General features: G+C 38.7%; 1 protein-coding gene across 1 annotated transcript in view; it reads right to left on the bottom strand.

Moving 5' to 3' along the window:
- The window catches only part of LOC110949777 (uncharacterized), a 78,038-nt gene extending 69,373 nt beyond the window's left edge, over positions 1 to 8,665 (bottom strand). Inside the window, exons 1-2 of the mRNA XM_022192001.2 lie at positions 8,396 to 8,665; positions 3,417 to 3,538 (exon numbers count right to left, since the gene is read on the bottom strand). Of these exons, the coding sequence (XP_022047693.2) occupies positions 3,417 to 3,538; positions 8,396 to 8,453 (180 nt within the window). The 5' untranslated portion in view covers positions 8,454 to 8,665. The remainder of the gene's footprint in view (positions 1 to 3,416; positions 3,539 to 8,395) is intronic.
- Between the last annotated feature and the right edge of the window lie 15,205 nt (positions 8,666 to 23,870).

Raw genomic sequence — 23,870 nt, forward strand, 5'->3', positions numbered from 1 at the left:
GGTGTGGTACGAGCCTTACAGTCCTCCCATGCCCTTGTACTCTGTGCTGTGAGGGGTTTCACCCCTCTAGGAATGCACTCCCTATAATGAGGGTCAAGGGTCAAAGTGCTGCCGCGCCTGCAGGCCGGGATCTCCTAGGCACACTCAGTCACTGACTCTGTCCCTATATTTAAATCCTGCCTCAGGACATGTTTTTCAAAGGGCATCTCCTAACTAGTTCCTGGTTACTAATTAGTTTTGTGCCATGCTATTTGTCTTTGGGAACCTGAGTGAGGAGGGGAGGGTTGGGAGGGGGGCAAATGAGGCAGTCTAAAAAAAGATAGCGTATGGTTTGCCTCAGCACAGACGAGAATCATTCATTGCTGCTGCAAACATGCTGAAGTATGTATCAACAGTCGAAATGAATGCCAGCGCTGTTTTGTTGTGTTTGAATGCCCACTCTTTAGTGACAACATCTGTGTGATTCTGTTGTGGCTGAAATTAAATAAGAACGTGGAATTTGGCTTTAGTTTTTTGTCCAAGCTGCTTTTTAGGAGTGCTAACGGTGCATGCTATCACTCCCAGCTGGCTGGCTCGCTTGTTCTCTTGCAAGTCAAATCATTATTGGATTACATTTTCTGGCTTCATAAAATGCGGTTAAGAGGCACTTTAGACATATGTGCATGACCTGCTTTCCAGAGATGGCTATCAGAGCAAAAGTGACAGGTCAATTGCTGATTTCTGTTCCGTAAAAACGGAAAGGGGCTCCCCACCCTGAGCACTCTGAAAGGTCGCATGCTCCCTCTCTCTCCCTGTCTGCTTCTCTCACACACAAAAAACTAAAGCCGTCTGGTAGCATCAGCACACACTCTCAGCTGAGAGCAGGGATCTGTGTGTGTGTGTGTGTGTGTGTCTGTGTCTGTATATAATTGTATAGTGGGAAGACACACACTTAATGGAAGTGGCTCTTCACTCTGACAGCTGGGTGGTGCAGATGAAAGGTCTGCTGTAGCATGTTGTCTACCACTTGTGGAGTATCCAAAGAGACCCAAAGCTCACAGGAGTGGACGGCTCAACAGCAGACACACATTTTTCTCTTTGAGTCATAATGACTGGTGTTCAGTACAGCAACGCACAGACATGTTCATGTACAGAATTACATCTAGATGTTATTACATAGAGCTGCAATTGGAGCCTGAAATGGAAGCAGCCAGAGGCACAGATGCTGTACTGTCCAAAAGTGCATAAGTGACGCAGATGAAATTAATTTTCAGTTTATCTGCTCTTTGGCTCTCGATTTAAAGCACTCAGTACTCAGATGGTCAGAATTAGTACTGACATATCCTGACTGTAAGTCCCTGGAGTGGCTCAAGCTCCCAGAACACTGAAGCTTACATTTCCCATCATGCAACTTTTCTCTTCAGCATTTGCTGTCAGGTAAATACCCACACTTTGAAACTCAAAGGGTTCATGGATTTTACATGGCTCCTGGTTCAAAGATGACACAGTTTGAGTCTGAGTACACTGTTAAAAAAAAAAAAAAAAAAAATTGGAAGTAAGGAAAAATTTAATAAATATAACAGAAAATTCAAGGCACCTGAAATAAAGGGAAAATTTGTTGCTGAGGTTAATTTGCCACTTTTATGCTTATCCAGATTATGTTAGTTTAATTATTAGGTTAAATCTTTGGACACCAAATCTCATCAGCAGGTTTGAAAGGCAAGCCATCTTAAAAAAAAAAATTCACAAAATTTAAAATCCCCAAAATTACGCCATTTATCAGAGAAAAACCGTCAGATAATCAACCTTCCAATGGTTCCTAAACTAAAAGGTGAAAAGGTTGTGTTATTTCATCAAAATCACTTCATTCTCTCTCTCTCTTGTATTTTAAACCACCAGAAATAAACCTTTACCAGACAGGGCTGCATAGTGGTTCAATGGGCAGCACTGTCACCTCACAGTTGGAGGATCCCCAGTTCACATCCCGGCTTGGGCCTAGGATCCTTCTGTGTGGAGTTTGCATGTTCTCCCTGTTGATATGTGGGTTTTCACCAGGTTCTCCGGCTTCTTTCCACATTCCAAAAACATGCTGAGGATAACTGGTGTTCCTAAACTGTCTGTATGTGTGAGTGTGATTGTTTGTCCTTATGGGTTCCCTGTGACAGACTGGTGACCTGTCCAGGTTGTCTCCTGCCTTCACCCCAAGTCAGCTGGGACAGACTCCAGACCCTCTGAGACCTTAATGAGGATTAAGTGTTATATAGATAATGAACGGATGGCACAACCACGAACCAATTTGTCGCTCACTCATGTCCAACAGTTACATGTCAAAAATGTTCAATTTTCAGCCTTTTTTAACTGGGCTGAAGGGCAAACAGTGTTTACACATGGCAGATTTGGGACTAGTATATAGATAAATGTGAAAAGCAAATAGTTAAACATCTGTAGCAAAGCATGTAGAACAAAATGATTTTGATGAAATGATTAAAAGCTTAGATTTGGTCAATTGACATGGAAATGATTCTTCTTATTTTAACAGATAATTGGTGCTATTTATCGATTTTGCAAAGACAACATGCCCTTCAAATCTACTGCCAGGTTTTGGGGTCCAGAGGGTGAAGACTGTTGAACAATGATTACATTATATAGAATATTAACAACGCATCAGTAAAAAGTTACTAAAGACAGCACGGAGGAGGTTTATTCTTTATGTGAAACACTGCAGCTGGATGTATGAAAATCGACTGCTAAATTCACATTTCCACATCAACACACCTCTTCACTCACTTTTTCGCTTTTACCTTTTATTTCTGGGAAAATACTTGGTGCACAGTGGTAATTATACATTCTGGCAACTCAATCCTGGCAGCAGCAGCAGTTTGCTGGGAATTAATGGTGGAGAGTAATTATCATGAGCAACAATAACCACTATGACTGAACAGAGAGAGAAATGTATGCCACCTACAGAAACTTACTTTTACTAGCTAAGAAGAGTGTAAGGTATCTTTTAGGAGGTACAACGTAAACAAACAACATATCAGTGACCACTGCATAAGTACAACTGTTGGTTAAAGAGGACTACAGATGTTAATAAGCTGTTCTGCAGTAGGTGACCATCGTTGAGTGCATGATAGCTTCCTGGCTCTCTGCCAGTTCATTATGAGGCACTTCTCACTGTCTTAGTCTCTGTGTTTCAACTGTACAACAATGACGTGCTATCATCGTTAGCAACCCTCATTAAAACTAATTGGTATTGCCATTTGAAAGGTAGCTCATTAGGCAGCAATGTTTTGTCTCAATAAGGAATGCCAACATGGCAAACATTGATTCACTCATAGAAATCCAACCCAGACGTTTCCAACTTCACATTTTGACAAATGGCTGATGAGGACTAAAATTCAAAATATCAAGGTTTCCTACATGGAAAGTCTTCTTACCCTCTGGATCCATGTGGATAGGCACACGTGATGGGCAAGTAAATTCTTGCAGTCACAGAAATTCCTCAGTGGGTCGCTAGCTTTAAGTTCACCATCCCTGCATATAAAGCACTCTGATGTCTCTGTAAAAGAAGAGGAGGAGATTGAGGTTATGAATGGTTTCACATTGCATCAAAGGCTCATCCCTGATTCGTGTTAAGATTAATATCAAATATTCTCCCACGTATGCTGCTACTTATTTCCTAGAATAGCATTCAACACACCACACTGTACAGCTCCTTTGACCATCACACATTTATTTTGTTTCCAGTGGGTCTGTCATAAAATGAATGTATGCTTTAAAAGTAAGTGGAGCAGGTTGACATTACTAATAAGGCAATAAACTAAAATTCAGTCTTCTTTTAAATGATTATGTTTGACTATTCAGTCTGATTAGGTTTATTTCATCCCTTGCTAACTGTGCCACTATTTGAGCAAGGTATAGATGATTTTTATTATTACAGACCAAAGTTGTTGTTTTTTTTAGATTCAAACTTTTATTCTGCAGAGAGACCATAACTCATTGCAGAAAAATATCAGTTCTTCCCAAGCAGAATAAACACAATTTTACTATGTCATTTTACACATCGGCCACCCTGGATTTCAGAGTCATCAGTCAGAGGCACTTTCTGAGCAGCATCTGCAGTGGCTGATTATTCAATTGATAGGAGTTTATCAAATGACCAAGTGGCTACACTGTCATTTTGATTTTCGTAGATAGGCTAGAGGTAATACAGAAAATGCAAAAAATGTTCCTGCTAAGATTGTTTTCATATAAAGATTGTGGTGTTTGGGAATGTCATCAGGTACAGACATGGATATTTAGAGAACAGCACCACGACCTTCTCCTACATTGTTGTTATGCTGCTGTTTAGCGCTTGTATGAACAGAAAGCAACGGTTGGTTAGTGTTTGATATGTCCCGCCTCTCCCCCACTGTGATTGGACGACTGGATGAAAAGATGACTGTGTTTTAGCCAGATTTAATAGTTTTCAGCTCTGGGTGACCACAAACAAAACACCAAGCACGCAGCATTCAGTGCAGACACCTCGTCATGCTGCTGGCATCTTTGCCATTAAGTAAATACATGAGTTTTAACTGACAATTAACAGTTGTACTGCCATTTAGAAAGAAATGCTTTGGCGGACACATTGCTTTAGATGACATTTGTGGGACTGATGCTTCTAGAATCAATGCATTACACGTGCATTTACACCTTTCATTAGCACATATTTTCCCCCAGCCTTGTATGTTACAAACTGCATGTAAATACCAGGTGTAAATGTGACATTGACAAAAGAATACCTCACAGCTGCATTTTTTCTTCAATGGATACGTTCTCATTTCTTTACATCAGCTAATCAAATCTAAACAGGACTTAGAAAATTGCCGTGCGGCTTGGCCTGATGTAAGACTGTTTAGATACAAAGTGTAAAGAGCAACTGGGAGCTACTAATTATTAACAACACATTATTTGCTAGCTTCACAACTTACAACAGCTGCTTTGAACTCGCAGCCTGAACAATGCTTAACGTCTTGCAGTAAAATGATCCGCCCTGGTTCAGTTAGGAGTGGACATAAAAGTGGAGTGGAATAAATCATGTGCGAGCTGCCAGACATGTGGTCCTGGCCCTAGGCTGGAGTTAGCCACGAGATCCATCTATTGTTTTATGCTCCATTGTGCTGCAACCAGCACCTCTGATTTAACAGCAAGCTTTGCCAGTATCTTCATCAGTGATGATTCCCAAGCTGCAGTTTTGAAGCAAAATATTGGACAGTAGCTAGAAGCCAGATCTGCTGGTTTTATCCCATAAAAACACTGGGAGACAGCAGTGAGGGTTAGCTGTCATCTGTGCGCTCGCCTGAATGGGGGATGAACTGCTGCCTCAGAAGCTCCTGTCTCTTTTGGGCCTTTCGTTGAACTGCATTGCTTCAGGTGAAAATCTATCTTCAGATGAAGAATCTTTTAATCAAAGGCTGAGTTCTTAATGTAACCCATCACAGTCTGTGTAAGCAGATTTTATTACTGACCAGGCATATATCTCTACTTGCATTAATATCTCTGAGAAAAGTTGTAAAACGGAGAAACCACATAAACTTTTTTTTTGGTTTCTGGCATTTTGAGATAAATCTGTGGTGTCTGGCTGCCACTTGCTTTACCTCCCTGTTACTGACACCAACCACCTGGACGACTATTTGCAGCGAGGCGCTTTCCAAATACTCCTGTGTGTCAAAATTCATATATTTGCTTCCTTCTTGTCTGCTCGTCTAACAACATATCAGATCTAGGTGGTTTTCAGTCATTGTCAAAATAACTTTTTATGTGTTGAAGAGTTTGTAGAAAATAATGGAGTCACGTAGACAGACACGTATGGAATACGACAGTGTAGCTAACAGGCAGTCTGAGTGTTTCAACAGCCTGACCGAAAAGATTTCCAAATTTACTGTGATGGCAGGTTCACCAATTATACCCACAAGTCCTTTTTAACATTTCACTCTCCTGAATCTGTGCTGCTTTTACGATCATTATGGCAAGCCCCGAGGCACTTCTGGAGCTAAATAACAGCATTGCTGCTGAGAAAATAACTAGAAAACAACATTACAACAGAGATGTAAACATGCGGCGTGTCAATCGTAGCCGAGCTGACACGTCTGCGTGATCTGTGACTCCAATAATTAACTGTCAGCAGTGTCAGTTTTCAGCAGCATTTCTCATGAAGGTGGGTGCTCAACTAACTGGCTGAAGTCGCCCTCTCTGCACGACTTAACAGCTAACAAAACTTCCTCTGTGCAGCAGCAGCAGCTCTGGGCTGTACTGTTTCCACAGAGAGGAGAATTTACCCACACCAACTCTGTCAAGAGCCCTGTTTATTGACTGTCTGAATATGGCTTTAGTTGCAAGTTTGTGTCATTGATGTTTTAATTCACTACAGCTCAGTATCACACACATGAATCACAGAAAGAACACGACACGAGGAAAGAAACCAGCATGCCAGTAGAAGCAGTGGAACTGAGCAGGGCTATCGGAGTTTGAAACACTGTATAGTGTACTACAAAGTAAACAAATGAGGAAAATGCCAGATTGGGTTAATTTAATTGTCCGTTGCATTGCTAACGACCTCATTAACAAATGAATGATGGGAAATCAGCATGGTCTGGGCGAGGAACCGCCTGTGTGACAGCCATCTGGCTACAATGGGGGGTGGGGTTGGAGGGGCTTGGGGGACTTGTAAGCTAACACCACGAGTGTCATAACTTCCAAGTGCGGGCCTAGAGCACCTCTAACTGGAAGCTGTTTTACTCACCAAATTCAAATTAAACGCCTCTTTTTCTGTAGTTATTTAATCTGTAAGGGATTCAAGTGACAAAAGAGATCATAGACAGCAGAAAATATTATGATATAGGCCCCACACAATGATGCAGTTTGCCTTTTCCTAAATCATAACCTTCAAAGATCTTCGCCAGTCTCTCTTTTCATTGCACAACTTGTCAAACTGTAACCCTCTGAACAGTTTTTAGATTGTTTTTGTGCTCCTATCACATTTTTACTCACTGTGAGCTAATTTTTCATTGCAATATGCAGAAGAAAAGAGAACTCCAATGTGTTCTACGCAGTTAGATACAGCTGCAAAGCCATAAATCACAAAAAAAGAATTTTGAATTTCTTTCCCAATTTCTTTTACAAAGATAGAATAAAAATTAGGAGAATATTTTGAACAATGCCCAAAAATTGTGATGAGATATACAATAGACATTTAACTATTTGCACTTCAAATTAGTTTTCATACATGTCTACTGTTGGACACACCTGACTCACTAAAGACTTCATGGTTATACCAGGAGAACGGCATGTTTTGTTTTATTTACAGAACCTAAAAGAAAGGATTTATTTTTGGCAATATTTTAAATGAGATCTGTAGAATAAAGTTATTTTAATGAAATACACAATTTTGAGGTTAGATTTTGTTGGGTTTCCTGACAAAACATCACGTCACACACAGGAATAATTCAAGGACCAGTGGAATGTTGCTCTGAGTCCACAAATGTTACTGGAAAAAACATGGGTGGCTCCAAAAGCTTTACGTATTTAATTACTTCCAATTTTAACAGTCTTTACAAACTTTGCATTTTCTACCCAATTCTGCACATTAAAAAGATATTTCAAGCTTTCTGCAAGTTGTTGGAAATTGGCTTCTCTGTGTACTGGTTTTAAGCCATGCTGCCTTCATTTTATTGACCAAGCTTGATTTATTTTTCTCTCAATCTCTCTAATTTGTTTCCATACTCGTCTCCCATCTGCCCTGTGTAAAGACACTTGCAGTTGACTTTTATTTACAGAATTTGGTGCAGACACTATTTCTGGCAAATGTTTGAATGAAACGTACAATAAATTTAACAAGATTATGCAATTTTAAGCTTAGATATTGGCTGTTTTCCAGATGGAACTGTACATCACACATGATTGTTCAAAGACCATTGTAAAGCTGAAAATCTGATGATTCTGTTTTTACAGCTTCTGTCTCATGAATGGTAAATTGTTTTGTGCATATTTTTTTATTTTGGTCTCTTAATAAAATAGGTCATTAACATCAGAATTTTTTGACACTGACAAAGATGAAATATTTCATTGTGATAAAACTGTACAGCGGTATCGCCAAGCCCTGCTGTAATTTCCACTTTGCATATGTGTGTGCTGCCATACAGCAAGGTCACCCCACCACGAGTTACCAATCTGACTCTGAGATCATAGTCTGTCTCATAAAAGGTGAGACAGTTGGTGATCTCAGGATTGTAAAATCTGGGTGCTGAGAGAACGGACATTTTCAAAAACAAGCTAGTAAATAAGGCATTTTCTGCCAGTTATGTATGAACAAATCAGTTCCAAAGTGCAGTACATGTTTCTCATGAACAAGCAGCACACTGAATGATACCATACATACCTATAAACAAACTTGTACATGATTCTGCAGAAGACAGTGGTTGGTAGTCACTGCCCATTTCTCACTCTTTGTTGAGAGACAAACTTCTTCCACCCTCCTCTGATTATTTCCAGATGCCAGCAGTTTCCTCCACTTCCTGGTAAGTCGTGTGTTTTTCCTCGCTGCTAATATACAGACATTAACAGACAAATCAGTGTGTCAAAGCAGATTTTTACTTCTGTATATCTGCATTTTCTACTACTGCACTCCCCGTCAGCTGATAGCTCTGTGTTTTCGTTTGTACAGGAAGTTGTGAAAGTGAGCAGCCAATCACAGCTGTGCTCTGACACACGTCAGGACAGGAAGCCAAACGAGGAGGGAGAAAAAAAAAAGAAAATGAGCTCTCTGGTGAATTTAGTTCAGTCTCTGTCAGCTGTCTAAAAACAGATGTGGGCGATAAACTGATAATTCTAACACAGCAAAAAAGCAGTTCTTTTCATTCCAGCCACATGCACTGCTTTTATTTTTTTTGTTTAGGGTAAAACAGTACAAAGTTGGCATCTTTTCATAATGAAGGGGAAGCGTGTTATGAAGGAAACTGCTTTCCTGAAAACAACAACTGTGTTGCAACAAACCAACGTGTATGCTCACTGCTGGGAAATGACTAACAGATTCAGGAATTTCCCCCACACATCTTTTTGCATTTTGTCTGAGCACAAACATCAATGGAAAGTTCCCCTGTAACAGTTGTGGCATTTATATGTCCCTTTACCACCTTATATTTTCCAATCCCCTACAACTGTTTTCTGTGTTAGAACAGATGGTAAATCTAGAACACAGTGATCATTACTACACAGTTCCTTTCACCCCTACTCTCACTTTTGCTAAGGTACATACTTCTTCAAAAGCAACCTTTGGGAGATTTAAGACTACAGAGACACACAAACCTGGTGAGAGGGCAAATTATATTTTTGCCTGTCATCAAGTTATTTTATGAAATTAAGGTTAATTAGTGCCTGCTGATGTGAGTTGCTGCTGTGAAAGTGATGTTCAGCTCACACAAATATGAGGCTGAATGTTTTATACACCGATATGTGCAAATTTTCTACATTTACACGCTCCAATTTTCCTTCAACCATTCAATGAAATGCTTTCCAGTACACACAGAAGAATACAGAAAAGAAAAGCTCATATTTTGATAGTCTTTATTTTAAATAGGCCTGCAGTCCAGGTTGACTAGAGAACGCACGACAGCTGCTTTGTCAGAGTTTAGAGCCGAGCAGATCTCTTCTTTTGCTTTATTCTCAAAAAAAGTCGACTGAAGACAGAGCTTCCAAAAAAATCATTACATTTGCTAATTAATACAAATTCAACAACTTCACTTCCTTTATTTAATTAGCTGTAAGATCACACATCCATTGCTTATTTTTTTTTACCAGAAACCTCATACCCATTTCGGTGGTTTTGACAGCGAAGCAATGGCTTGTGTTATGTTCTGACTATTCCAATGCACATTTAGGCTCTGTTGGGAAGAGGGCTGTCTGGTACCAAATAATTGCAGTATGTTTGATTAAAAATGATTCTGCTTATGTGAAATGACTGGTTGTTATCAAAAGTTTATAATTTTCATACCAAAAAAAGGAATGTTTCTATCACTGTCAGTGTTTACATCATTCATATCACACAGACCTTTTAAAAACCACAAGATCACACGGTTTATTTCTTCACACAAATCTAAAGAGCCTCAAACCTTCTTTAATAAAACACTGCTTAAAAAAAACACAAAACCTTGGAGAAGTTGTGGGGATGGGATAGGTCTACACTCTGTCTAATTAAATGGCACGTCTCCTACTATTCATGAAGAGCACTTATTAAAACAAGCATTCACATCCAATCCACTAGATAAATGACTTTACACCAAGTGCCATGAAGCCCATTAAATTGCTTCTTTAGAGATGGATCGAGTCCAAACACACAATCAAAGGATTTGACTGGGATTATCTCAGATTAGAAACACTCAGGGACAAATGAGGAGATGACAGGATATCATACATTGAAAGGATAAATTAGCAGTCACATACCAGACGAAATTTGTGATGGGTGTTAGGGAATAAAGAGCGGGGGAAAAGATTGAGTGCTAAAAAGCAAGGAACAGCTCTTTGGTTTTTAGTAAGCCTAATGATACATGGCCAATGTAAACCACAGTAAAAGCTTTTCCCTCTCTCTCTAAAACCTCCTGCCATGTAAATAAAGTCCACATCAGGGAACAAGTCAACCACCAAAGACTGAGAAATGAACACAAAGTAACCTTGTGAGAAATTATTGTTAGTTTGTGATGTTTCTCACAGCCTACAATCCTAGGATTTCCATTCTAGTCTAAAACATTTTGAAGTGGATTTTGAAGTCATTGCTGAAAGTGTAGCTCAATTTGTGAAACCGCTTTATCTAAATGTCTTGGAATTTATATGCATCACTGCTATTATGTTGATAACAGTATTCACTAAAGCTATTATATTTCATTATTATGAGTTTTAGCTCTAGCTAAAAGTCCTCGGACTTTGGGCAGAATTTGAGCAATTGTCAGTACTCGACTATGTTTCAAGTGAAGAGGAAAAAAATATTGATTATTGTGGATATGTGAGCCTTCGGCAATTCCTTTAAAAGTTGCAGCTCTACAGAATTTGCAATAAACCAAACCACATTTAACCAAACACAGGAAAATTGTGAGCTTAATTTTAAAATCAAATGTTAAAGAGCCACTGCTTTCTTGCATAGTGGATATTTTAGTTCTGCTCTAATTTGAATATTTTAAAGTAAAGTAAAGCAGGCCTAGTGCTGATAAAACACTTTTCAGGAGGATAAATAATGTAGGCCTGGTTAATGTTAGCATGTACTGCTTTGCATATTTTAAAACCAATGAGGACCTCCGTTCTATCGCATTAAACCTCAGCTTTCGCTTTCTCCCAGACAGCAATAAAAAAGGTATTCTGGAGGGTTTGCACATTAAAGAAATGTGACCTATGAACTCAACATAATCTTCTGTCTTATGCACACTTGTCAAGCTCTTTTCCCTTTGTACTTTGACTAGGTGGCATGGACAGAGGGAAGCAGTATTGTACCTGCACTGCCTGTTAAAAGTAGAAAAGCTCAATTCACCTTCTCTTTGATCTGTTTCATCGTCTTTAGTGATGAATAAAGTGACTTACAGGTCGTCTTTGTGTAGGATTTCTTTTGAGTTTCTCCACTGTCGACTGAAAGTTCACAAGATCACCCTGTTGATGAACTGTACCTCTGTATCTTTAATAAACTGGACAAGAAACTACAAAATTTTAATTACACTCATTTTTCATTTAAGGAAATGTAACGTACTATAGCTATGGGGCCTGTTTTTCAACATGTCAAAAGAATAAAGAGAAAACCACTGAAATATCATGTAACAGTGTGTAGGTCTCAGGCCTCTGGTGGTACGTCTTCCTTGGTGGCAGCTGATGAATCATTAATGCAATCCTCTTTCAGCAAGGCCACATGACTAAAGATTTAAGCTCACTGTCTTTCACAACATTCAGTATTTATTTATTTTTATTCCATCAGTAAGGTTAACTTGCTTCCACCCATAAAAAATTGGACATAGCAAAACAGGCGAGCTAGGTAGCATTCTAACTTCTACAAGCTTATATTGTTGGCTTACTTACACTGGAAATCACCAATGTAAGGTTTGCGCTCTGGTATAGGAAAACTTTAAAATAGCAAGAAAGACTAAATTTGTACTCGAAAAATGGGAGGTAGCAAGTTAAGCTAGTGAGGTGGAGTATTAAACACAGAAACCTCTTATAGCTGCTATAGGTTAGCTTACACAAGTAATATGGAGGCCAAAAGCTAGGCTAACTAGTTTAGGTAAAGTATAAGCTAGGTCGCCTAGCTTAATAGTGTTACCATTGTCATCCACTGGACAGAAATTATTTCAATAGCTGCAGAGTCACTGGCAGCTCCTTCACCCTCAGTGTGGTGCTTGTTTCACAACAAATGAGACTCACTAACACTTGCTGCAGCATTGTGTATTTGCTTTGTTAAGTCGTCCTAACACTGCAGAGAAAAATACAAAGCTTGCGTTTTAAACTGAAGCACTAAAACTCTGAATGGTGCTGCACCATAGGTATGATGCTATTACTGCTAGCATGAGTTCGCTACATCTCAGAAACCCAAGCATGGTTTTCGTAACAAACCTGATAGCTACATCTGCTTGCTGGCATTTCACCAAAGAAAAAGGTGGTCTTTATTTTCTAGCCTCCATCCAGACAAGCAGGTTTATTAGTTTTCCATCTGTTTTTGATGTGTTTTTTTCTTAATATTATTTAGTATTTTTCTTTTCTGTCAGGAAAGTTACAATTATTCTTTCATGCCACCCGGTATTGTCCATGTTTCATGTTGTCTGGAGGCACCAACGATAAAGAAAAAGCTCATCAATCATGCAAGTTAAATGTTTGCTACGTCAGAATTTAATGTCAAGCAGGTGTAGAATTTTTTTGTTAAATTCAAGATTTTTTTTATAATAGTTTCTATGTACGTGTCCTATTGTGATGTCATAAAAATATGTTCTCGAGACATGGCTTGTTTTGCCTAGCTACAGGCGAAGTCGAACAAATGTGAAATTTTAGCAGACCATGGACACCCACAGAGCTGTCGCAACAAACTTCATTCACAATTATGAGGAAAAGCGTGCAAAAGTAAAATAATGCAAACACATCTTCATTCAAATCAATAACACCGAGTGACAAAATAACTACTCAAATCACAGATGGGACTAAGCAGCTGCTAACAACATCACCCCCTCCCCTCCTGTTGATTAACAGCCTGTGTGCTCTTGAAATTGCTGTCATATTACAAACTATTTTTAGTGCTTATCCACACAGATATAGCGTCAATAAAATTACAGTACCTACACAGCCATTCAGAAGCAGGAATTCAGGCACTGTCACTGCAGAAGAGTAAATAAATTTTAAATTCCTCTTTATGGTAGTCACAGTTCTAGCCAGATAAGTACGCAAGTCTAAACAAACACAAAGGGTGTGTGTGAAATGTATTTTAATTTCAGGTCGACTTTAAATAAACCTTCTGACACTATCACCCCTACCACACACACGTATATACTGCACCTCTAAATGGAGTACTGAATGCCTTTGATCATTCCACTTGATCACAGCTTTAAGATGTCAGCTGTGTTTGAGATAGGGAGAATTTGTCATTGGCTGCTGCCAGCTTTCTCTCTGTCATCCAATTTTACTGCCTTGATTTACAGCAGAAGTTGACAATTTGAGTGTGAATGAGGGCGTTTCGCAGACACATAACTCCATATCTAACACCTTCTCATAAACAATAAATAACTGAAGTTATTTTGTTCTTGTCTCATCCTCCTCTATTAACGAGGGTTTATTAACAAGCACTGCAGGGAACAAATTCTGATCTTTGGGATTATTCGCAGAGGCTTTGCTTGAAAATGAAAAAGCATTTATTGTCACAAAGTTCTAAAGCAAGGTCAGATGTTCAAGGTTGCAACACAGTTTAAATATTCAGACTTGACCGTGTAAAGCTTCGGGAGGTAGAGCATTTTCACTCCATTAGAGAAGGGACAAGCATAATTATGAAAATGAGATAAGGGAGAATCAAAATGACCTGATTGAAAAAAGAGAAAAAGTCCTCCAGTGCAGAACTTAGTTTGATTGATTCAGAGCAGATGAGCCCAGGGCTCCACTGTTGGCAGCCCAGGGTTCATGCTGTAATGATAGCTTTATAATTAAGATTAAAGACCACAGAGCACAGACAAGACACTCGAGCGGTGTTGGGGGCTTCTCCAATGATACTGGGAGTAATTGGAGAGAAGTATCTACAATCCCTGCCTCCCTAAAGAGCAGGAGAATGTGGGTATCACTTTGTGAAAACACTGGATATGACTGACAATTGGAATGAGGTTGAAATATCATGATCACTGAAGTCCTTCAGACTCTGATAAAACACAATCTCTGTGTCGGTTCAGGATCTAAAACAGGAAGAGTTTGATTTATGTATAACTGTAGTGTATAATTTTAAAAAATTGAAGCAAAAGGCATGTGTTAAACAGCAGATTATGTGTTATTATGATGATTCACTCTTCATGGGGCAGATTGGAGAGCCATCTGGGCAGCAGTTACGACTGAGACAGACTGACTTCTGTTACTAATGAGTTGGACAGCATGAAATGAACAACCACATTCTCAACAACTTTTCTTCTTTTATGATATTTGAGGAGGTGGTGATACTTTCTGTTGAACACTTTAAACCGTGTGACTACAGCAGGGCTGAAAAACCTCCCCATGTGGACATCTTTTGTTTAAATAACATTTTCATCGGTTGCCTGTTTTTCAGCATTTCGTAGCTTGTCAAGGTTCGTGTTCAAAGTGGCCATCATTTCTCACCTTCGCTGACATCTATCTGATGAGGGTGAAGTCAAGTCGCTTAGATGACTAATAATCATATCAAAGGTGCCATGTCATGCAGCAGATTTAAATAAGAGGGTTTGGGGGAGCATTTGCATGCATCTGTATGCCTGGGCTAAGAGGCTAATGTCATAAAGTACGGCGCAGACATGATTTAATGTAATCTGTCATGTCATATGCTAATCTTCAGTCCTCCCTGTAACATACAGCATGTTAGCACAGGGAGATTTCAAGGAGCGCTACAGTAAGTCAGAGGTGTGGTATGAGACAGCCTACAGTATGTGATGCTGCTGAAGTCATCACTGCCCTGATGCAGTCAAGGAGACAATTTTTTGTTTATATGGTAGGGCTGGGCGATATGTATGATAAGTTAGTCACACAATATTTTTATTTTTTTAAATCTCAGTTTAAATTGATAACTATTAATGAATTTGAAATGACCTATTTTTAATAATGCCTTTTAAAAAAAATGGAACCACGTTGGCATACAGATGTAAAAGCGGGTACGCAGTGTTGAGGTTCAGACTGGACTCCATGTCGGCCTCCGTATGCACCTCGATGTCAAGTGCGTCAGCCCTCCAAGCAGGTTAGCGGTGGTGCATCACTTAGATGGGGGAAGTGGTAGGCACAGCGCTGTGGGTGTTTTTTCAGCACAAGACCTGTCTCGCAAGGGCAACCACCAGAAGGCCTGTACGAACGCCACAAGAAGAGCAGTGGAGGGTGAGCGGTAAATTAGAGTCTGTTGGGCTTTCTTCAGAAGTGAATTTTGTATCGTCATTGTGGGATTTTTTTTTCCTGTTTCAAACTGATTTATGCAAGTTAAACTAATAAACAGTCTATCAAAGTATTAAAGTCTCTATTGCTGGAACATATTGCTGTCATTTTATTGCACATTACTATGTTAATCACTCATAATATTTTTTGTCACTGCTAGTCACCTCAAAATTGTGATTGTTGTCACATCGCTGCCAGTCTCGTCCAACCATTTATTTGGTCACCATACATGCAAATTCCTTGCTCTTGCTAAAAGTTTATTTGCATTTTTTCTTCAAAAGGCCTGACGACACAAAAAATTGCTCCCAGAACCATGCTAACATCTGCATTACTGAGTAATAACAGATACAAGTCATTCTGTGACACATTCCTTAAGAGAAAATACTAGAGGGAATACTCTTAAGAATTATACACAGAACTCACTATTTAAAAAACGCAATAAATAATTTCAACCCAGAGGGTTCTTTTACTGCAAACTGAACAGCATTCTGTGCGGCACGAATCCTAGAACCTTTTAAAGCCGCAACGAATAATCAACTGATTAGTTCTTCACTGTTAAATTTATCACCAACTGTTTGATATTTCACTGATTTGACATTTTTTGTGGGAAGAAAAAAGGTCAAAATTTCTCTATTTCTAGCTATTTAAATGTGAGTATTACTCTGCTATCATAGCAAAATGAATATCTTTGGGTTGTGGATAAAACAAAACATTTATCATCTTGGGCTTTGGGAAACTCATTGACGATATTCACCATTTTGTGACAATAGGGTTTAGTGGCTTTATCAAAAGGAAATCATTTCTGAGTGCAATCTATTTTTAGGTATTTTCTTGTTGAATCCAGTAAAACCACAGCAACCAACAACAAGTCTTACTCATTATCATCTTTGCTATAAGCCTCCGAAAAACAGTTAATTGTGTGTTATGGTGCTTGGCTCTACGGATGTTTGTTGTGGGAAAAGTCTGTTATAACAATCTTAACACACGAGAGTCTGTGGCAATGTCTTTCAGTGTAAAAAGGCCACATCAATGGCTTTTTGGTTTTGGTTGATCACATCAAATGACTTCACGCTAAATTTAATTTTGCATCGTCTGCCAATTTCTACTCTTGTAAAAAGAAAGAAAAAAAAAACTCACAGTGAAGCATACGTCTAAATCCAGTGCAGTATAAACTAATACGACAGTGGTGGGTTTGGCTGTTGCTTTATGATGCTTTATGTGACCTTGTCCTAATGAGGGTGATGTTTTCTTTCCAAAAAATACGACCATCACTGCCTTTCACTACACATGGTTGGAAAAAAGAACTAAATTTGGTCACAAGTGGCACCACTACCAAAATACCAAAGACTGAAAAGCAAATTCATTGGAGGAAAATGTCAGGTACGAAGCTGTGAGAGCGACTTTGGAGGTCTGACAAGACACAATTACAGAGCGACCCCCCTCTGAGAACTGGGATGTGATATTTTCATGTTGGTAGTCTCTTGAGGAAGCCCACAGCAGCGTGGCACACCCCTCTTTGATCTGTGTGGAAGGGGCGTCTGCTGCATCCCACTTTTGCTGCTGATATAGTGTGGGAATGAATGTCAGGACAAAGTCAGCAAAGGGCCAGCCCCTTCCACACACACTCCCAATGCACACAAGCATTAAAATGTGTAAACCTGCAGAACGGCGACCCTTCTGTCTTTCACTGGTGATCTCTGTGAGGGAGGACAGAGGCTGGAAAAAACTGTAAAACAGTTCTGTCAGACACGTTTAATCATTGAGTCATAAAAGATAACATGATCTGCTCTAATGTATTTTAGTAAAGATTCAGATTCTGTATTTCCTTCAGGGTACCGCTTTAAATATTCCAAATACTCTTACAGAAATGCAGTATATATACCCTGACATACAGTGTACACTCGCATCTAATAATTTTTCCAATTATTCATACCCTTAAGACAGCCTGATAAATTGCCTGTGGTAATTAAAATGATTAAGTGAGAAGTGCAAAATGGTAATTTATCCTTGCATGACAGAGTTAAGTAAACCTGGTTATAAAACCAGCCTAATTAGCTGTCGTAAAATAGAGCAGAATGGTAAACCAGTGAGCAGGTATTCACACAGAATGAAGTATTTCGTTCCTGACTTGTCACATGGCCTCCTTGCATATTTTTCACCTTTTATGAACCAAAGCTCTTTATGTGTTATAGTCATTTAACAAAGCATTTTAATTGTGTCGCAGAATATAATCTATTTTCTGTACTACTCGTGATACTACAGTGGTATGGAAACAAGTAAAGAACAAAGATTTAAATCTTGTTTTCTACTCATTCGAAACTTTGTCCCTACTGAATACATCATGTCAAAATTTAAATGAATTTGAATGCATGTATCTGGGATACCAGGAATAGAGTCGGTTCCAAAAATCACTAAAAATCCATGATTCTGACTGCCAATTTTGATGCCACTGCAAAAAAAAAAAAAAAAAAGTAAAACAATGAAATTAATGCATTTCTGAATAAACTTCTATTTGAAAGGCCTACTTAAGAATTCAAATAATAAATAGGTAAGGTATAATATATGTGTGAAAAGCTATTATGAAAAAAGTGGAATTTAGTGTAAGTATTAAAGGGGAACTTCGTTCTTTTTTCAACCTGGGGTCTGTTTTCATATGTCATTTCATACATGTGAGTGATGGAGAAATGAATTTTCGACATAGCTCCAGTATTTAGCCACGCAGGCAGCTTCGCAGCTCAGCTAACGAAATGTATGGGGCAACTTGCCCCCCCTCCCCCCCGCGTCAAAGTCCGCCCTAACGTGCTTTATTCCACTAGTCGTAGAGGACATATTGTCCCTCTGCACTTTCCGACGTCTTTCTGGAGAGACAACAAGGCTACCGAAAAATAGAAAAAAATCCTCTAAATTCATCTCACTGAAACTAGCAGCATTTTTTTTTTTTTTTTTGAGAAACAGTCAGAATTCTCCGATTCCAGCTTCTTAAATGTGAATATTCTTTTAGGCTTTTTGTCGTTTTTCTTGCATCCACTATAACAGTACCCTGAATCTCTTCAGGTGTTTGACAAGTGAACACTGATAGCCAGTTTTCACAACTTTTTGATATTTTATAGGTCAAACAACAGATTAAATACAATCTAATTTGTTGATTAGTTGATTATTTCCACTTCCAGTCTTTACCTATTTCAATACAACAACTGCTTACATGCTTAAAGTGTGAGAGAAAAAATGTTAAACATTCTACATTTTGCAAGATGTTTTCTTCTCATTTCTATCCTTCAGTATGTTTGATCGTGTTTGTATGTTTTGTCTTGTTTGGAAGGCCTGTCCTCAGTTAAGGTTAGTCTCTCTCTTGTCTTGTCCTGTCTTTGATATGAAGATACATCCAAACTCCAGAAAACAACATGTCGTAGCCAATGCACAGCTCAGAGAGACATGCACAATAACCTTTCCCAACATCGCCTATCTCAGCACTAGTCTGTCACATGCTCAGTAGCATTGCATCTGACACTAGACTCGGGGGCAGATTTCTCCCAAATATGATTTGAGATGATTGAAAGCTTTTTGATTTAGAAGTGTATTCTCTTAAGCTAAGTGCTCTCAGAGACCATCAAGGAAATTTAATTGCCTCACTTAGAGAAAAAAAAGCAGGTTTTCTGACCCAAATGATATCAGATCTTAACATCTCAATAGAAACACATGGAATTGGATGGTCAACTGGGCGCCTAATGTCATTGGGAAATGCAATTTTCTGATGGCATTTCCTAAGTCTGTCTCACCGAAAGCACAAGATTGATCAAAATCTTAATGAGCCATTTTCAGAAGTGGACTTTGGCTTTGGCTTTATGGTAGATTATGGAGCCAAACAACCATGAATGTTGACCTTATAAAAGGAAAGTTTCTACATTTGAGAAACAGCCAGTCTGACATGAAGCAAAGGATTAAAATGCAGTTTCATAGGGAATGACCGGAATACACTAACAACATAAATTGTCCACTATACAGGCACACACTGTACAGACAAAACACAGTGACAAACAAACCAACACACAGCATGCAAGTACTTTGTTTTAAATTTATTATATTTGACGGTCATCCCAGTTGATTTGTCTCATTCCTCCATCTGCATTGTCTCCAACATCATGTTCCATTACATCTATCTGAACACAGCACACACATTTCTCATCATGTCGGCTGGCCAGCAGCCTGTTGCTGAATAGCCTTGGTCTCAGGTAATGCCAAGCGGAAGTGGACCATCTCAGCCTTTTCCAACAACATGAGAGAAAATGTCCAAGTTGAGAGTCCAACAGATTGCTGGACACCCGTAAAAGATTCTTGTGCACACAAGGACAAGAAGGCAAGTTTGGATTATTATGCTGATCACGGGTCAAGGAGAAAGCTTTGTCCATCAGGTCACACATTCAGGCTGCTGATATTCAACACTTGCAGGACCATTACACCATATGCAACACGGGCTTGTTTCAGAAGACAGAGTAAAATCAGGATAACAACATGAAGTAGTGCAGTCATCAATACGTGCTCCAGCCCATTACAAGGCAACACACACACACACACACACACATATATATATATATATATATATATATACATATACATATATATACATATACATATACACATATATATATATATATATATATTTTTTTTTTATATACATCCATTTCTTATTTTCTGCCCATTATTCACCATCAGGTTAATATCAGTTGATGTTGAAAATGTGAATTGGGTTAACCATTTGTCCACATGTTCATTACAGTGATTTTAATTTGCATCATTAGTGTTGTGCATTATACCGATTAGGGCTGCATGCATTTGTAAAAAAAAAAAAAAAAATTGAAATTGGGATACTTTGCTTTATGCAATATATTGCAATATGAAAAAATACAGGAATTTTAACAAGAATAAGCATTTGGAAAAATTCATGATGATTCAAGAATGATTGGGGGGATTTTGTAATATAGGTTTCTCACAAAACACTAGCAAAGGCCTGTGAATTTTTTTTTTTTTTTTACTTTAGATGCCATTCAGATCTGGCTTTGTGAGCTTAGTGGTGGAGATTTAAACCGTCAAGTTGTGTTGCCTCATGTTGTGACAACAATTGCTGCTGACAGAGTACCTATTTTTGGTCAACATCAAACTTTTTATAGCTGAAATATTTCCATACAACCGATTTTGCATTTCTTTTTGCAAGCAAATCTTCCTTTTCAGTGTTACTCTCCTATTCCCTGTTCATGTTGTTGTGCACCTGTGGAGGCTGCATTTTTACAAACCTTATGTCTAATTGTGAAAAAAATTAAATTAGGAATCCAGTCTATCCAAGAAACCTCATACCAGCGTAAAAGGCCTTCTATGCAGAATACTTCTCCTGTAGATTGGTCACGAAGAATTTGTTTTCTTTTTAGTAGCATGATGCATTTCAGTTCATCTGAACTCACTTTACATTGCACTTCCTGGAATGACGATTGTGCTTGTGCACGTTGCGATGTCAAAGCTGCATTAATATATCGTGCAGCCCTAGTTCACATCACTTCTTCATTCTTGTAATATTAGAAGAGAATTTAAACTTGTTCCCTTCTTTGTTTTAACACCTACACGTAAAAAGTGCACCGTTAAGTACTGGATTTTTCCTGCTAGTTGTACAGCCACTAAACGAGGGTGGCAGTGAGGTGAGGATACTGGTGCATTTTCACCATCAGAAAATAAGCAGAATTAGCTATCAGCAGTGCACATTTACAGTGCACCTTTGCATAGACAGCTATCCCTCGGTTGCTGGAATACTAAAGAAAATACAACAAAATGGATGATTCTAACCAAGTTCTGAGGTGGTTTTGACATTTGATGACACTGATTGCCTTCTGCTGGGAGTCCATATCTACTAAAGACCACATTTTTTAATTTACCAGTGCTTAAATTCCTTTCTGGTGCCAAAAACATATTTTTAGACCACCTTTCATATGGCAATCCCATCCAAATGGGAATTCTGTCTGTTTTTTTATATAAGTGAAATCACAATGTATTAAAAAAAATTACAATTAAAGTGAATATTTGTCATCTTCTTGGTATTGTGACAATGATTCTACATTTATATATAGTGAAACCCAAGTTCAAATCACTTCTTCATTCTTGTAATGTTGGTGGAAGAGAATTTAAAGTTGTTCCCCTCTTACTTTTACCACCTACATGTCAAATCACACACACACATTAAGTAAGGGATTATTCCTGCTAATTGTACAGCCACTAATAAAGGCTGGCAGTGAGGCGAGGAAGGACCAGGCTTTTAGCTACATATCATGAGAATCTGTAGGAGTGTTTATCCACTCTGCAGAGTCCAGTGGTTCTCTATTTCATGCCTGGCAACGAGTGAACATTGTTATACAGAAAGAGGGAAGAGAGTCTGACCGCTGCAAACAACGTTCTGGTCGTTGTGAGTCCGGCTGATGAGGGTCAGATGCAACACGCAGCTATATGTGTAGTATGCTTGGCTTTAAACTCGTGTATTCTGGCAGATGGCGTATGATCCAGCAGCACACTGGCTCATTGTTAGCCCACTACAACAACACAAGAAAATCTCACCAGTGTGGACTTCAAACCAGTTTCAGAATTTGTTGGATAAAAAGCAACTGAATATTTCACTCAATATTCACAGAGGATACTGAATATATCTGTGCTTCAGTGTTTGACTTCTAATTAGGTATGAGACTCCGGTCATTGCCTTATTCTTAAGCCCTGTTCAGACAAGATTTATTTTTCTTGGATAGGTGGGGTGATTTTAATATTACCTGCCCTGGTCAGTGATTTCAGTCCAGCTGGGAGTGTGTATGTGAGTGATTTTCCACCCCCTCCTAAGAAATAATTACAACCAAAATTACCTCCTGTTTTTCAGTGAACAGGCCGTTCCTCCTGTCATTTAAATACTGTGTGGAGACACTTCATTGTATTTTAAAGTGAGCGTCTTCCTGAGGGAAGATCTTCTTTCCTTCTCCTGCATTTTATCAGCTCAGTGTGAAATTCAGCTTTTGTTTGAAAGTGAAGGCAGTAGAAAAGATTTTTGCCAATCTTGTGGAAATATGCCAGCACCAACATATAGGATTTTCCCTAACCGATATGACAACTGAAAGAAATTAAAGTCATCAGGAGAAACATTATTAGGCTGTTGTAATTTCAGTTACGGCAGGTAGTTTTCTTTCTGAGCCCAGATTTTGGAATGTAATTTACATTTTGTCAAATTTTTGTCAATAAAACTAAGCCACTGCTGATGATTATTATTCTATGGATTAATTTATCCACTATTTTACCAATTAGACAATTACTCTAGCATTATTTTACTCCAAAAGAGCAATGATAGTTTAATTTAAGTTCATTTGACTCTGACAAACTATGTCCTTATAATATGCAGCAAAGTCCTAAATTAAAGCAGTTTTGCATATTTAAGTGCAAAACTGTGGCGTTAAACTGGAAACTCCAACATAATAAAATACAAAGGGCTTACTATTTAAGTCCGCACTGCAACTTCAAAATAATTCTATGCTTTCATGAAACCCCTTGACAAAGCGAGGAAGGTCTGTCTAGATATTTAACAAATAGCAACAGGGAGGATGTTTTACAAGCACAAAACAGCTGAAGCAACTCAATTTTTCTTATTGTGTAATAGCTTTGAATTCTACAAAAAAAAATAGCACAACTGCCATCTTTAACTCATGTTTATTGTGAGTTTGTCTATGGTGAGCAGTGATAAAAATCAGGATTTTAGAGGCGCAAAGCAGCACCTTTGAAGCAACTCCTGGTTAACGTCCAGTACTGATGAGTCACATTCCTGTCACTATTACACACGTGCTCTTATCTGACAACAGAAAATACATAAATGAGAACAGCCTTATTGGGAATTCAACTATATTAAAACAGTTTTTGTGAGCACAGAGAGCAGGAGAGAAGCAAACAGAAGTAAAGTGCCTCTTTTGTGTTCTCCCTTCGGGTGTCCGTACGTTGTGCTGCTGTGTTCTGCCATCCAAAATCTGCAGTGTTCAAACTGTCTTTTCGTTCTGTGCTCATGTAAGTATTCTAGAAATCTTGGTTCTTTGGGATGGGAACTTTAACACTGAACAGATTCAAACTCTGCTGTCACCACCATTGTCTAAACCAGGGGTCGGCAACCTTTAACACTCAAAGAGCCATTTCGACCCGTTTACCACAGAAAAGAAAACACCGGGAGCCACAAAATCCTTTTGGCATTTAAA

Source organism: Acanthochromis polyacanthus, chromosome 4, assembly GCF_021347895.1.
Source record: "Acanthochromis polyacanthus isolate Apoly-LR-REF ecotype Palm Island chromosome 4, KAUST_Apoly_ChrSc, whole genome shotgun sequence".
Lineage (NCBI taxonomy): Eukaryota > Metazoa > Chordata > Actinopteri > Pomacentridae > Acanthochromis > Acanthochromis polyacanthus.